An 11,582-nucleotide genomic window follows, 5' to 3' on the forward strand; every position below is an offset into this window, starting at 1 on the left:
TGAATCTAGTTTATAAATGGTCATAGCTGATGCGTTCAGTACTACCATAAGTTATTTGATACTAACATTTTCAGGGGCTCCCTTAACCTTTCTGTGGTCAATCAGACATAAAGGTCCTGCCAAAATGTTTGTTTCAGAATCTGCATAACCATAGGAATGTCCCATTTCATTGTGTACTGTGATCTGTTGTTCAGTTTATGTACAATTAGAACCCAGAAGCTGACAGGTGATGCTAGAATGTGTTTTTTTCTTTGTTGGTACAGAAGTGAGTACAGTATGTTTTGTAGAAGGAGCTTCCTATCTTTGGCTTAATTGTGGATGGCAAAGACAGTGTAGATATTATTTACCTTTGTTACATTATTTGCTAGGTATATACTATTTGACATGTATTTTCACTGATAACCCATTCTTGAAGAAAACTGATGTCTGTGTCTTGTAACTAAAATTAATGCATGTCTTTATTAATGAAAATCATATCAAAATCGTGACTGTAGTTGGAAATCTACCACCACAAATGTACAGATACTGTTCTCTTGATGTACTGTTTTTCTTCTTTCTCATGAGATAGTGTACTGGAGACATTTGTTTTCTTTTCCTTATTTTGTCTTGAATGTCTCAATAGTTTCTTGGAATTAATTGTTTACAATTATTTATGGAGCTGTCTTTTGAATTACGGGGAGGGTGGTTATGAAGAATACAGTCAGCAGAAATAAGGTTTCTATGATCTACTTTATAACATATGAAAGCTGATCACCTCTGAAATGAAGGTGCTGGGAGTGTATAGTAGAGTGAAAACAACTGAAGCATGTGGGATGAATGTGTCAATGCTTTTGGAGAGAATGGCTGATAATACAGTATCACTTCCTCTTCACTAGATTTGTCTCTGGTGCCAGTACCTTTGTTCATAAAATATTTCCCATCAAGACTTTCACTACAGTTTGATCTCAGACCAATCTGTTCATCTTTCTGCCTCACCTCTCTACAGGGAGTCCAGCAGGGAGCTGCCTTGCCCCATCTGCCACCCACACTCGTGGTCATATGTCCCACCTAATGTGGATGATCCATGCACAAGGAGAGAGATGTGCTCAGGTAGCCATGAACATTAGAACTTCATTGCAACACAGAAGGCACATGATAATGTTGGGCAAGTGAAACAGCTTCCTAGTGCAAGCAACATAAAAATACTCCTGATATGCTGTAAGGTTGTCACTAATATGAGCTAAGCTGAGCACTGCAAGCTGCACTGATGATGTCCTAGATTCCAATGTTGCTGTGCTCAGAGGAAAAGTCTTGACTGTAACAGCAGCCAAAAGTATGAACTGTCATCCCCATGGAGGAGATGGCAGTGTCAACCATGAGGCACACACCTGGAAGAAAAATACAGAAATTGGGCCAAGACATCAGTAAGGAGGTATGATGATGTGGAATGGTGCAGGCAGAAAGATACCAGGATGAAAGAAAGAAGTGCCACAAGGCATTTGAACACGGAGCAAAACCATTCAAACACTATGCAGAAGCACTTGAACACAGAGATGAAGGCTACCTAATGGATGACAAGACACTGGTAAAAAGCTTCCAGAGACACAAAAGGAATTATAAAAGCACTAGAAGAGAGATGTTCCTGAGTGGACAAGAGGAAGAGTGTTTCATTGTGGCACAGATGGTACATGCCAACATGAAGCAAATGAAACAACTTTCTGATGAAGGCAAGGAAGAGAATGCCCTGATGCATGAAAAGATTGCCACTAATATGAAAACTATTCTTGAAGCTTCCAGTTGAGCACTCTGTCTGTAACAACTGACAAACACTGCTGTAGGTAGCACTGGCAATGCCAATATTGTGGGCCGCATTCTTATTAATATAGTCATGCATTCCAAAGTAGATAGTTGATGTCGAGTCTGGAACTTGGGTTGGCTAGTGAGCCACTGCACATTCCCCTACAAAGGCTATGTAGTGGAGAAATACTGTTAAGTTGTCCAGTGTCGCATGGCTCCAGGGTGGAAACCGTGCAGTGGCTGTCATTGGCAAGATCCGCTGCACTGAGGGTGAGTTTCAGTTTCAAGCCTGTTCAGATGCCAGCAACTGACATACCTCTGTTCTGTGGCATAAGGCAGAATTGTAAAACACCAGCCAGATGCTACTCCACCCACTTCCACCTCATTCCTATTATGTCTCCTAATCCATCCTGTTCCCATACGCATCAGATTTTCTTTCTGTCTCACCTCTACAAAAAATCCACCTGAGAAATAATCTGCCTCACCTGCCACTCATTCTCCTCACTACTTGTACCCATCTGTAAGTAAAGAAAGGAGTGTTACATTGAATGTGTTTGATGTGGCATTATTACTGCACAAACAGCAAAAATGTGGTAAGTGATAAACATTTTTGCTATTACTTTCTGTGGGGTATCTGTGAGAGAAATTCATGATAATTTAAAATTATGGTGAAGTTTTCTGCAAAACACTAAGTGCTCTCATTGCCAAATACTGGATGAATATAATGTCGGTACATGAATGCAAGTAGTGAAGGTGCATAAACAAGCTTACACACAGTTCCTAAATGTTAAACGTGACACTGTGTTAACTGTGTAACATAAGATTGTATGTTTTATTAAGCAGATTTTAAAATTTGATCAATAATTATGTGAAATGATGACAATAAACATTTATTTGTCCCTGCCAGTCTTCAGATAGCAAGCGTGCAACCGGAATAAAGTTCTGGCTTTCTGGAACTCGGTAATGTTGATGGTTGTTTATAATTGAGTAGATTAGATGCTCAATTATACACTGATCCGTACTTTTTCTAAAAGATAGAAACAATTGATTCTGTTCTTTATCAGGTCATGTTGAAACACACTTAGTTTATCACTAGTTTGTTTTACTTGTGCAGATAAAGTATTTTTTATATTAACACGCAAATTCTTTTTTTGTCAATCAGGCCCTGCTGAGGAGGAAGGCACGCGCCCCATCGCTCAGGTGAGTGAAAGTAGTGGATGCACGTATGAGACTGGCAGAGCAAGTGTGATTTTCACCAGTAGCATATAAAGTTTGGTTCTGTGGCATGTAATGAACCCCACACTGCTTCCTGTCCTCCTCCCAGGGTGAGGACATATTTCATCAGCTCAGGGCTTTGAACCGTTAAAATACTTCCTCCTATTCTGAGCTACTCTGCACACTACCAACTTGCTTAATCAAATAAACTCCTTTATTAATATCCTATTCATCTCCATTTCAGTCTCATTGCATCTCCCATGGCAGTCTGTTTCCTGACATCACAAACTTTGCAACTTCTTTAGCACTGTTAACTGAAATGCTATCTCAAGTCTAAATTACCTGCTAAATGAACCAAAAAATATCTGAAAGACCACTCATATACTGGCTCTTAATTTAAAACAAGTAACTCTCTTTAATTATTAATGTCAAGTCATGTGTCATTGGTTAGTGTACAGAATCTTACTGACAGCTCGACTTCATCTTCGTTCTCCTGATGTAATGGCAGTTGTCATGATGCTGACAGTTCTAGGGGGGAAGGCACATTGCTGAACAAGAATGAGACAGCAAGGAATAAACCCATGGACTGGTTGTTTGTGTTGCCATCATCATTTGTGAAGGTGGCATGGCTGGACCATGTAAAATTTGGGGATTCGTGTGGATGCTGATAACCACGCCATTGAGTGCCCCCTAACCAGGTATCATCATCATCATGATAGAATAAAACACTGAAATCATCATGAACTGTGAAGAACGATAAACTAATTATCGTTATCCCACCCTGCAGATATGCTGCATCAATTTCCACTAGATTTTGTGTGTTGTGGTTGGCAGGTGTTACTAGAGGAGGCCAAAATGCATGCGTTTTAACTCACGCAGGCTGGCGTGAGGTCTGGAACAGGACAAGGAAATTAGAATTTAGAAAAACTGACTTAGCTGGTGGAATACTTAACTTTAATCCATTAATGATGAACGTCTGTCTTGATGGTACATGATTCACAATATCAATAGTAACTGATATGGGCCCCTTGCTAGGTTGTAGCAAATGAGGTAGCTGAAGGCTATGCTAAACTATCGTCTCGGCAAATGAGAGCGTATTTTGTCAGTGAACCATCACTACAAAGACGGTTGTACAGCTGGGGCGAGTGCTAGGAAGTCTCTCTAGACCTGCCGTGTGGTGGCGCTCGGTCTGCAATCACTGATAGTGGCGACACGCGGGTCCGACGTATACTACCGGACCGCGGCCGATTTAAAGGCTACCACCTAGCAAGTGTGGTGTCTGGCGGTGACACCACATTATGCACAACAGAGAAGGGTATAAAAGTTTAAAGCCATCATTTGAATTAAAAAAAAATAATAATCACTTTGTGGTGGTGACCATTGTTCATCGGTACTATAGACATTGTGAGATGTACACCTTTACCAAAGCGATGTGTTACACCATAGTTGATACTCATTAAACATGACAATAAATATTCCTTAAAATTGACACTTATCACTTACTGTTGTCTAAAATGCTTACTGATTGCAGTTGGGAACTGAGATTTCTCCATTTTTGAGCAAATATCACAAACACAAATGACAGGTACTCGCAATTGCAAACACATTTCAAAGTACCTTTCTAGAATGATATCAGACTCATTCTCCTTCATACATTCATGGCCTATCCAACTTCCTAAACTCTTCTGAAAATACTTTCCTGCTTGTGAAATAACTACCAAGTAAACTACTTTGAGAGGTATACTTGTCATAGTGTTTGTTATGTTTGACAAGTGTTGATTAGTAATTCAATAAGACTACCTTAGTGTACTTAAGCACGTGCATCACAAATTGTGCAGTGTGATTTCAAAGTAACTGTTTAGTTACTTTTGTCATTAGGGATTTGCTTTCAGTAACATTAATATAGGTCTCTGGTATATTAAACAGAATTGAATGATCATTCTTGTGATCTTTCAGATCTTGCATTGACTTGCTTGCCAGCTCCCATGACCATGGCAAACAGTCCTTTATCCAGTAAGTGGTTTCTTTTTCATACATCTTGTTGTTTAGGACCAATATGTGGCACAAATCATAAAGGTCAGGAATGTGTCAGATAAAATAAAATGTTTAAGAAACCAAAAAAGAGGAGCCATAAGTTTATGTAAATGCAGTCAAGAATGTAACACAGGAATGGCCGCTGAGGTGCCACCTCTCCATCTCTTTCCTCCTCCTCCTTCTTCCTAATCATGACATTATTCCAATGGAATATTAGTGGCCTTCAATCCAAAAAGATGACTTGCAGCTGCTCTTGGAATCGCAGCCTCTGCTAGTTCTCTGCCTGCAGGAAACAAAATTGCATCCTCCTGACTGATTTGAGCTTTTGTATTTCTTCCCAGTCTGCTTTGACTCCCTCTCTCCAAAGATGGCATTCCATATCGTAGGAGGAGAGAGGGGAGTCATGCTGCTCATATGGAAGGACGTTCAAAGTCAACATTTCTCCCTGACTACCCAGCTTGAAGCTATTCCTGTCCGTGTTTTACATTCCTCTCCTGAACTTTTCCATATGTACTGTTTACATCCCTCAGTCATTCCGTGTCATGGACACTCTTCATCCAGCTTACTGGCCAACTCCCTCACCCCTTTCTGCTGCTCGTTGACTGTAATGCACACCATTCTCTTTGGAAATCTCCCAGAACCTGACAGAGAGGTGCCCTCTAGGCTGAACTTCTGTCACCTTAACCTAATTTGCCTTATCGTGGGAGTACCCATCTTCCTTTTAACTACATGCACTCCTACCCATATCTGGAAATCTCCTGCACTGCCCAATTTGCCCATCATCTCATCACTGTCTCTAGTACGTACTCGAGCAACCATTTACCATTTGCTATCCATTTTCTGACTCCTACCCCACATATATGCACACCCAAATGGCAACTTTCTAGGGATGACTAGAGATTTACTGTTCCCTGGCACCCTTTGAGTAACATAATTTCTCCAGTTGTGATGGCCAGGTAGAGTATCTTACAAATGCCATCATTACCACCACACAATATTCCATTCTCGCCCTTCAGCTTTACTGTGCCATGTCCCAGTGCCTTGATTGACTGAGCTGTGTTGTGACTCAACTCACATGCAGAGATGTGTTCTCCATGTTTTTAACCATCATTCTATGATGGCAAACTGCATTCATTATGAACAGTTGCATGCACAGTGTCGTTGCACCCTTCAGGATAGCAAAAATCTAGCTAGATTTCCTTAACTAGTTCTTCTAACAGTTCCACTACCTCATCTGTTGTATGGGCCCTGCAGGACCAAGATCCATTGGGCTGCTATTCTGCGGAGATTTCAAGCTCCACCCACTATCATTCTGCCTTCCTCCACCAGAAACAAGTGGAGGAGGCTTGGGTAGTACCCTTATTTTGACAGATTAGCGAGTGCTACAAGCTGCCTTTAGTATGAGGGGGCGAGAACTTGCTCTCACTTCCTATCGATCCTCCAACACAGTGCTGGACGATGTTTGCATTCAGATGTTCCTAAACCTTTCTTTTGTGGGCAAGCACTTGCTCTTTCTTATGTACAACTGCATCTGGGCAGAGGGCGCCGTTTGCCAGATGCCAGCATAAAGACACTGTCATTCCCATACCCATACCCAAGCCCATTACAGAAAAATACCTTCCTTCTAGTTACTGCCCCATTTCTCCCACAAGCTGTGTTTGCAAACTGATGAAACATGTAATTCATGCCTGGCTGGTATAGTGACTAGAGTGTGGCAATTCACTGACCACTGTACTGTGCGGATTTTGATCAGGCCGTCCTGCAGCTGACCATCTCATCACTTTGTCAACGTGTGTCGCGAATGGTTTTCTGTGGATATATCAGACACTGCCAGTGTTTTTAAATTTGCAGAATGCCTGAAACACCTTCTGAAGGATGGGTATTCTTGATCTCTCTACATGTGGCACTTCTGAGGCCACATGCCCCATGTCCTTCAGGTATTTTTAAAGTATTGATTTTTCAAGGAATGTTGGTACTGCCTTGTCAGACACCTTTACCAGGAAGTTGGTGTGCCTCAGGGTACTGTTTTGAGTGTGACCCTCTTTGCTATTGCCTTTAACCTTATTATGTCCTGTCTCCTGCAGGTCATCTCCAGCAATCTACTGTTGCTCACTTCTACCCTGTTACCCTCCCACACCTTGTCCCAGCCTCCTCCTTACCCCCACGTGATTGCCTGTTTAATCATGTGCAACTGCTCGCAGCCTGGCTTCAGCTGCCAGAGAGTGTGATCACGTGTGTGAGAGTTGCATTTGCGTGAGTATGTGAGTGTATGTTATCTATATATAACAGAGGCCTTGTTCACTGAGAGCTCACTTTCTTACAGTTTTTTTTCTTTTTTTTTTTTTTTGTCGTGCCTGTGTGCTTTCCATGGTATTGTTAAATTCATTTCTGAAGAATTGTGATGGCTCGAGGCATTGAGGTGCTGAGGTAGGGGTCAGTGTACACTCATCAGCAAACAAACAATTGTGCCATATTAGACAAAAGCCTGGAAAGATCAGACCATTTGGCAATAGTGCCATAAAAACCAGACCAGGGATTGATCTCGGGGAGATGAGTGTCATTGGTGTGGTAAATGTGAGGTGTCTGATACTAACTCAGTATTCATGCTAGTGATCGCTTACTTAACTGCATAGGTTATGGACCTGACTCTCGGAAGGTTCAAATCACTGACATAAGCACACTCTTAGCCTTAGTATATTTATTGGCATTCAGATTCTAAGTGCTCACTGTCTACCATTCAAGCAACTAAGAATGGAAGACCAGTTTTACCAACAAGTTTTTTGTTTTCCACTGCCACTCATATTCTTCATTTTGCAGCTTGAAAATATATCTCTGCATGATTTAGAATGAAGGTTATGGCCTCAAAATTACCTGCTCTTCCCAAATCCATTCTCCATGGTGAAATGATAGAAGCATTGCACGGTAACTTGAAGGTGCAGAGTTCAAAGCTACACATTTCCATTTTTTAATTGTTTTTGCAAATTCACTAGAAAGAGAGACAGATTTTTTTGACATTTATGCAAATAATGGAATTGTGTGTCTGAGTAATGAAATAGCTGCTCTTGTTGTGTATGGGCTTCACTCTGTTTCAGATACATTTATTAAACTACCTGTAGCTAAAGTCATGAAAGTTATAATGTTTTATGATAGAGAAAATAACCAACAACAAAAGCAACATTTGAAGAGCTCTTCTCAAAAGACAGAATGAAACATGATACCTTTAACAGTTCATGATAAGAAATATTACACACTACTACAACCACACTTAATACTTACCATCCTTAAATGTTTAAAGCAGTGGTTAAAATTTCCCAGAGTACTTTGACAAAGTGTGAACAAATAATGATGTACTTTTGCACCTACATACAGCCATTAAAGCTCTAATGAATGGGCAGGCAGCATTATCAAATTAGTTATCAACATTACTGGGTCAGCTACTTGTCAGAGAATATTAACTATAATCTATTAGATCTATTGTGAACTACCAGAAAAAAGAATGCCAACAATTAAGCTTCCAGATGCATTTGAACTTGGATGCTGGCATCTTAAGTACTCACTTATGTGCCTTTACTGATGTAGATGTAGAATGGGTGCGAAGTTTGATATAATTATTTGAACACAAACCAGACCTCATGGCAAAGAATAGAAACAGTAAAACTAATGATTCACAGTATCATCCAGTTGCAGGCCTAGGTAAGCAAAGTGTTGCAACAAAACATTTGATCATATTCCATCAGATCTCATCTGTCACATGTGCCAAACTATAACTTCACTTTCCATTACAGTGCTTGTGTATAGTCCAGCACAATATCAACATTGTGAAGTGCGCTTCCACAAACATTTTTACAGCAAAAAGAGATCAAATTTCTTCACGGGGTTTACAATACTATTCAGGTTTTCATCACACAATGTTATTCTTGTATGGGAGTCCTAGTGTACTGCATATTGTGCTTGAAAACGGGAACAGGGAGAAGGGGAAGATGATGGCGAGGTGAGTTGCAGTCTTGTGTTAGACCATCATAGCAACAATAGTTGCGGGCACAGATCAGTGGAAGATGTCATGGAAGGCCTTAGAACATCACTGAGACCCTAATTACAAGTAACAGACATAAGAAATAAATGAATACACCTTTGGTTGTCGTTACTCATGCCCTGGCTCCAACTCAAACCATTAATGTTTGCTTGACTGTGATATTCCTCTGGTGCTGCTTGTGAGTGGATGACTGTAACTGAGGTATTGTCAGAGGTGTTAGTCATCAGAAATGGCATATTAGTCCAATGCTGATTTCTCTCTTGTCATGCTGATAAATGGCAAAAATGTTTAAGGAAATTTTGTTCAAATATGTGGCCTGTCCTCAGTGTAAGCTGTGCAAGGTTAAGCAAACGTCTGCAGTATGCAGATGATTTGGCTTTCCATCCATGCTTGTCACATATCTGGCAGAGTCGTGAATTTCTATGTATCCTGTGTTGACATGAAAAATATTGAGGGGTAGTAACGTGCATTTTTAAAGCTATACAAATTCACCCCAAGGGTGACTATGGGAGTGGAAGTTGCCTGAGTATTGGGAACTTTGGATAAAATATCAACCTGTGAGATTGATGAATCTTTGGAATGTCAGAAGTCTACCCCTACTGTAAACAGAATTTTAAGAAATTTTGTTGAAGGAGGCACTATCAGCCGAATGCCTGGCTCAAGATACTGAGCACACAGCATGATAACACATAGCTTGCCTGTAAGAGCCAACTAATCCCTCCCCTAGATACGAAGCAGTTGTAGTGAGTGACCAACTTCCCAGTTCCAATGATGCAGTTAGTTGAGGGCCAAGGAAAGCTGTACTGCACGCACTATGATCCACTATAAAACAGGAACTCAGTGAGGAAATGTTACACTGGCTGGCAGCCACAGAGCTACATCTGAATGCAATGTGAAAAAATGTATTTTTTCACAGATAAGTTGTCTTACCAAGACCAAACAGTAGTTTAGCAGCCGTGAGGGTCCAGACATAATGGCAAATAAGTGGTGACAACAGGTAGTACTAGCCGATTGTCAGTTTCCCGGGGGCGTCGGTTTCCCCCGCCGGGGGCGTCGGTTTCCCCCGCCGGGGGCGTCGGTTTCCCCCGCCGGGGGCGTCGGTTTCCCCCGCCGGGGGCGTCGGTTTCCCCCGCCGGGGGCGTCGGTTTCCCCCGCCGGGGGCGTCGGTTTCCCCCGCCGGGGGCGTCGGTTTCCCCCGCCGGGGGCGTCGGTTTCCCCCGCCGGGGGCGTCGGTTTCCCCCGCCGGGGGCGTCGGTTTCCCCCGCCGGGGGCGTCGGTTTCCCCCGCCGGGGGCGTCGGTTTCCCCCGCCGGGGGCGTCGGTTTCCCCCGCCGGGGGCGTCGGTTTCCCCCGCCGGGGGCGTCGGTTTCCCCCGCCGGGGGCGTCGGTTTCCCCCGCCGGGGGCGTCGGTTTCCCCCGCCGGGGGCGTCGGTTTCCCCCGCCTCAGTAGCAGTCCGTATGCCCACATTTTTAAGAAAGTGGTGCTGCATTTAGTGTGAATGCTATATTGTGGAGGGGAATTCATGCTACAGGAGTAATATTCACTTGTGTATAGGTCTGCTCATTCAACTGCAGCTGTCCAAGATAGACATTAATGTAATGGACTGGCTGTGAGAGACTGCTCACTTGAACACAATGGAAATTATGTGTGTGTAAGTAGCACGAACACACAGAGAACTGGCTGTGAAACACACCATTTATAGCTGATGCTCTTTTGGACTGGTTTTTTTGAAGCCTCGGTGGGGTTGTTTCTTCTGACAAATGGGTCCAATGCCTCACAGATTCAGTGCCAGGGTGCATGACTGAAGTCAGAAATAGAGGCATTCTGGATAAAATGTTATGGACTGAGAACATTTTACATTCTTTCCTTGTTCTTCTGTGCAGTGTTCTGCCAGTGAGAGCCAGCACAAAATCTCTTGGTGACGGAAAAATATCAAAGATGAGAGAAGGAAATTTGAGCTAGTTCTAGTTGGCATTATCCTTGTACCTGAAATAAATTTATTTTAATTTAATATTTTGAGTATTACATTCTCTTTACTTGCTCTCTGCCTACATACATGAAATGAATAAACCAAGAGTGCCCCTTTTTAGGGCTATTTTTTGTTATGTCAAATTCATTTCTCTCCCACTCTATTGCCACCCATCAGCCTCGGCCAAAAATGTGCAAAATACATCTCTCTCTCTCTCTCTCTCTCTCTCTCTCTCTCTCTCTCTCTCTCTCTCTCTCTCTCTCTCTCTCTCTCTCTCTCTCTCTCTCTCTCTCTCTCACACACACACACACACACACACACACACACACACACACACACACACACACACACACACACACACACACACACACACAGGCAAATTACAAATTGGAAAGTCTCTCATGACCAAATAAGAAAACAGGGCAGTAGGATAATTTGTAGTTTCTAAATGGTGTTTGTATATAGAAATTGGTCTGTATGCTGCATTTATTTGATGGAGTACATGTGTTTCCTCATGCTGTATGTAGAATAAGAAACAATATGACATTTAATTTC

At 42.2% G+C, this 11,582-nt stretch overlaps 1 protein-coding gene across 1 annotated transcript; it reads right to left on the reverse strand.

Moving 5' to 3' along the window:
- Positions 1-1,348: 1,348 nt before the first annotated feature.
- On the reverse strand, positions 1,349-10,525 carry LOC124582598 (proline-rich protein HaeIII subfamily 1-like). The gene is made up of 2 exons (XM_047131317.1): positions 10,104-10,525; positions 1,349-1,367 (listed from the first exon to the last, which is right to left on the reverse strand). Exons 1-2 carry the CDS (start codon positions 10,523-10,525, stop codon positions 1,349-1,351), a joined length of 441 nt encoding a protein of 146 aa, XP_046987273.1.
- Between the last annotated feature and the right edge of the window lie 1,057 nt (positions 10,526-11,582).

The sequence above is a fragment of the Schistocerca americana genome, unplaced genomic scaffold (assembly GCF_021461395.2).
Source record: "Schistocerca americana isolate TAMUIC-IGC-003095 unplaced genomic scaffold, iqSchAmer2.1 HiC_scaffold_42, whole genome shotgun sequence".
In the NCBI taxonomy this organism is placed as follows: domain Eukaryota; kingdom Metazoa; phylum Arthropoda; class Insecta; order Orthoptera; family Acrididae; genus Schistocerca; species Schistocerca americana.

What these genes read in the sequence shown, in the direction of transcription:
- LOC124582598 (XM_047131317.1), bottom strand. Translation starts at nt 10,525, where the DNA reads ATGTGGGCATACGGACTGCTACTGAGGCGGGGGAAACCGACGCCCCCG.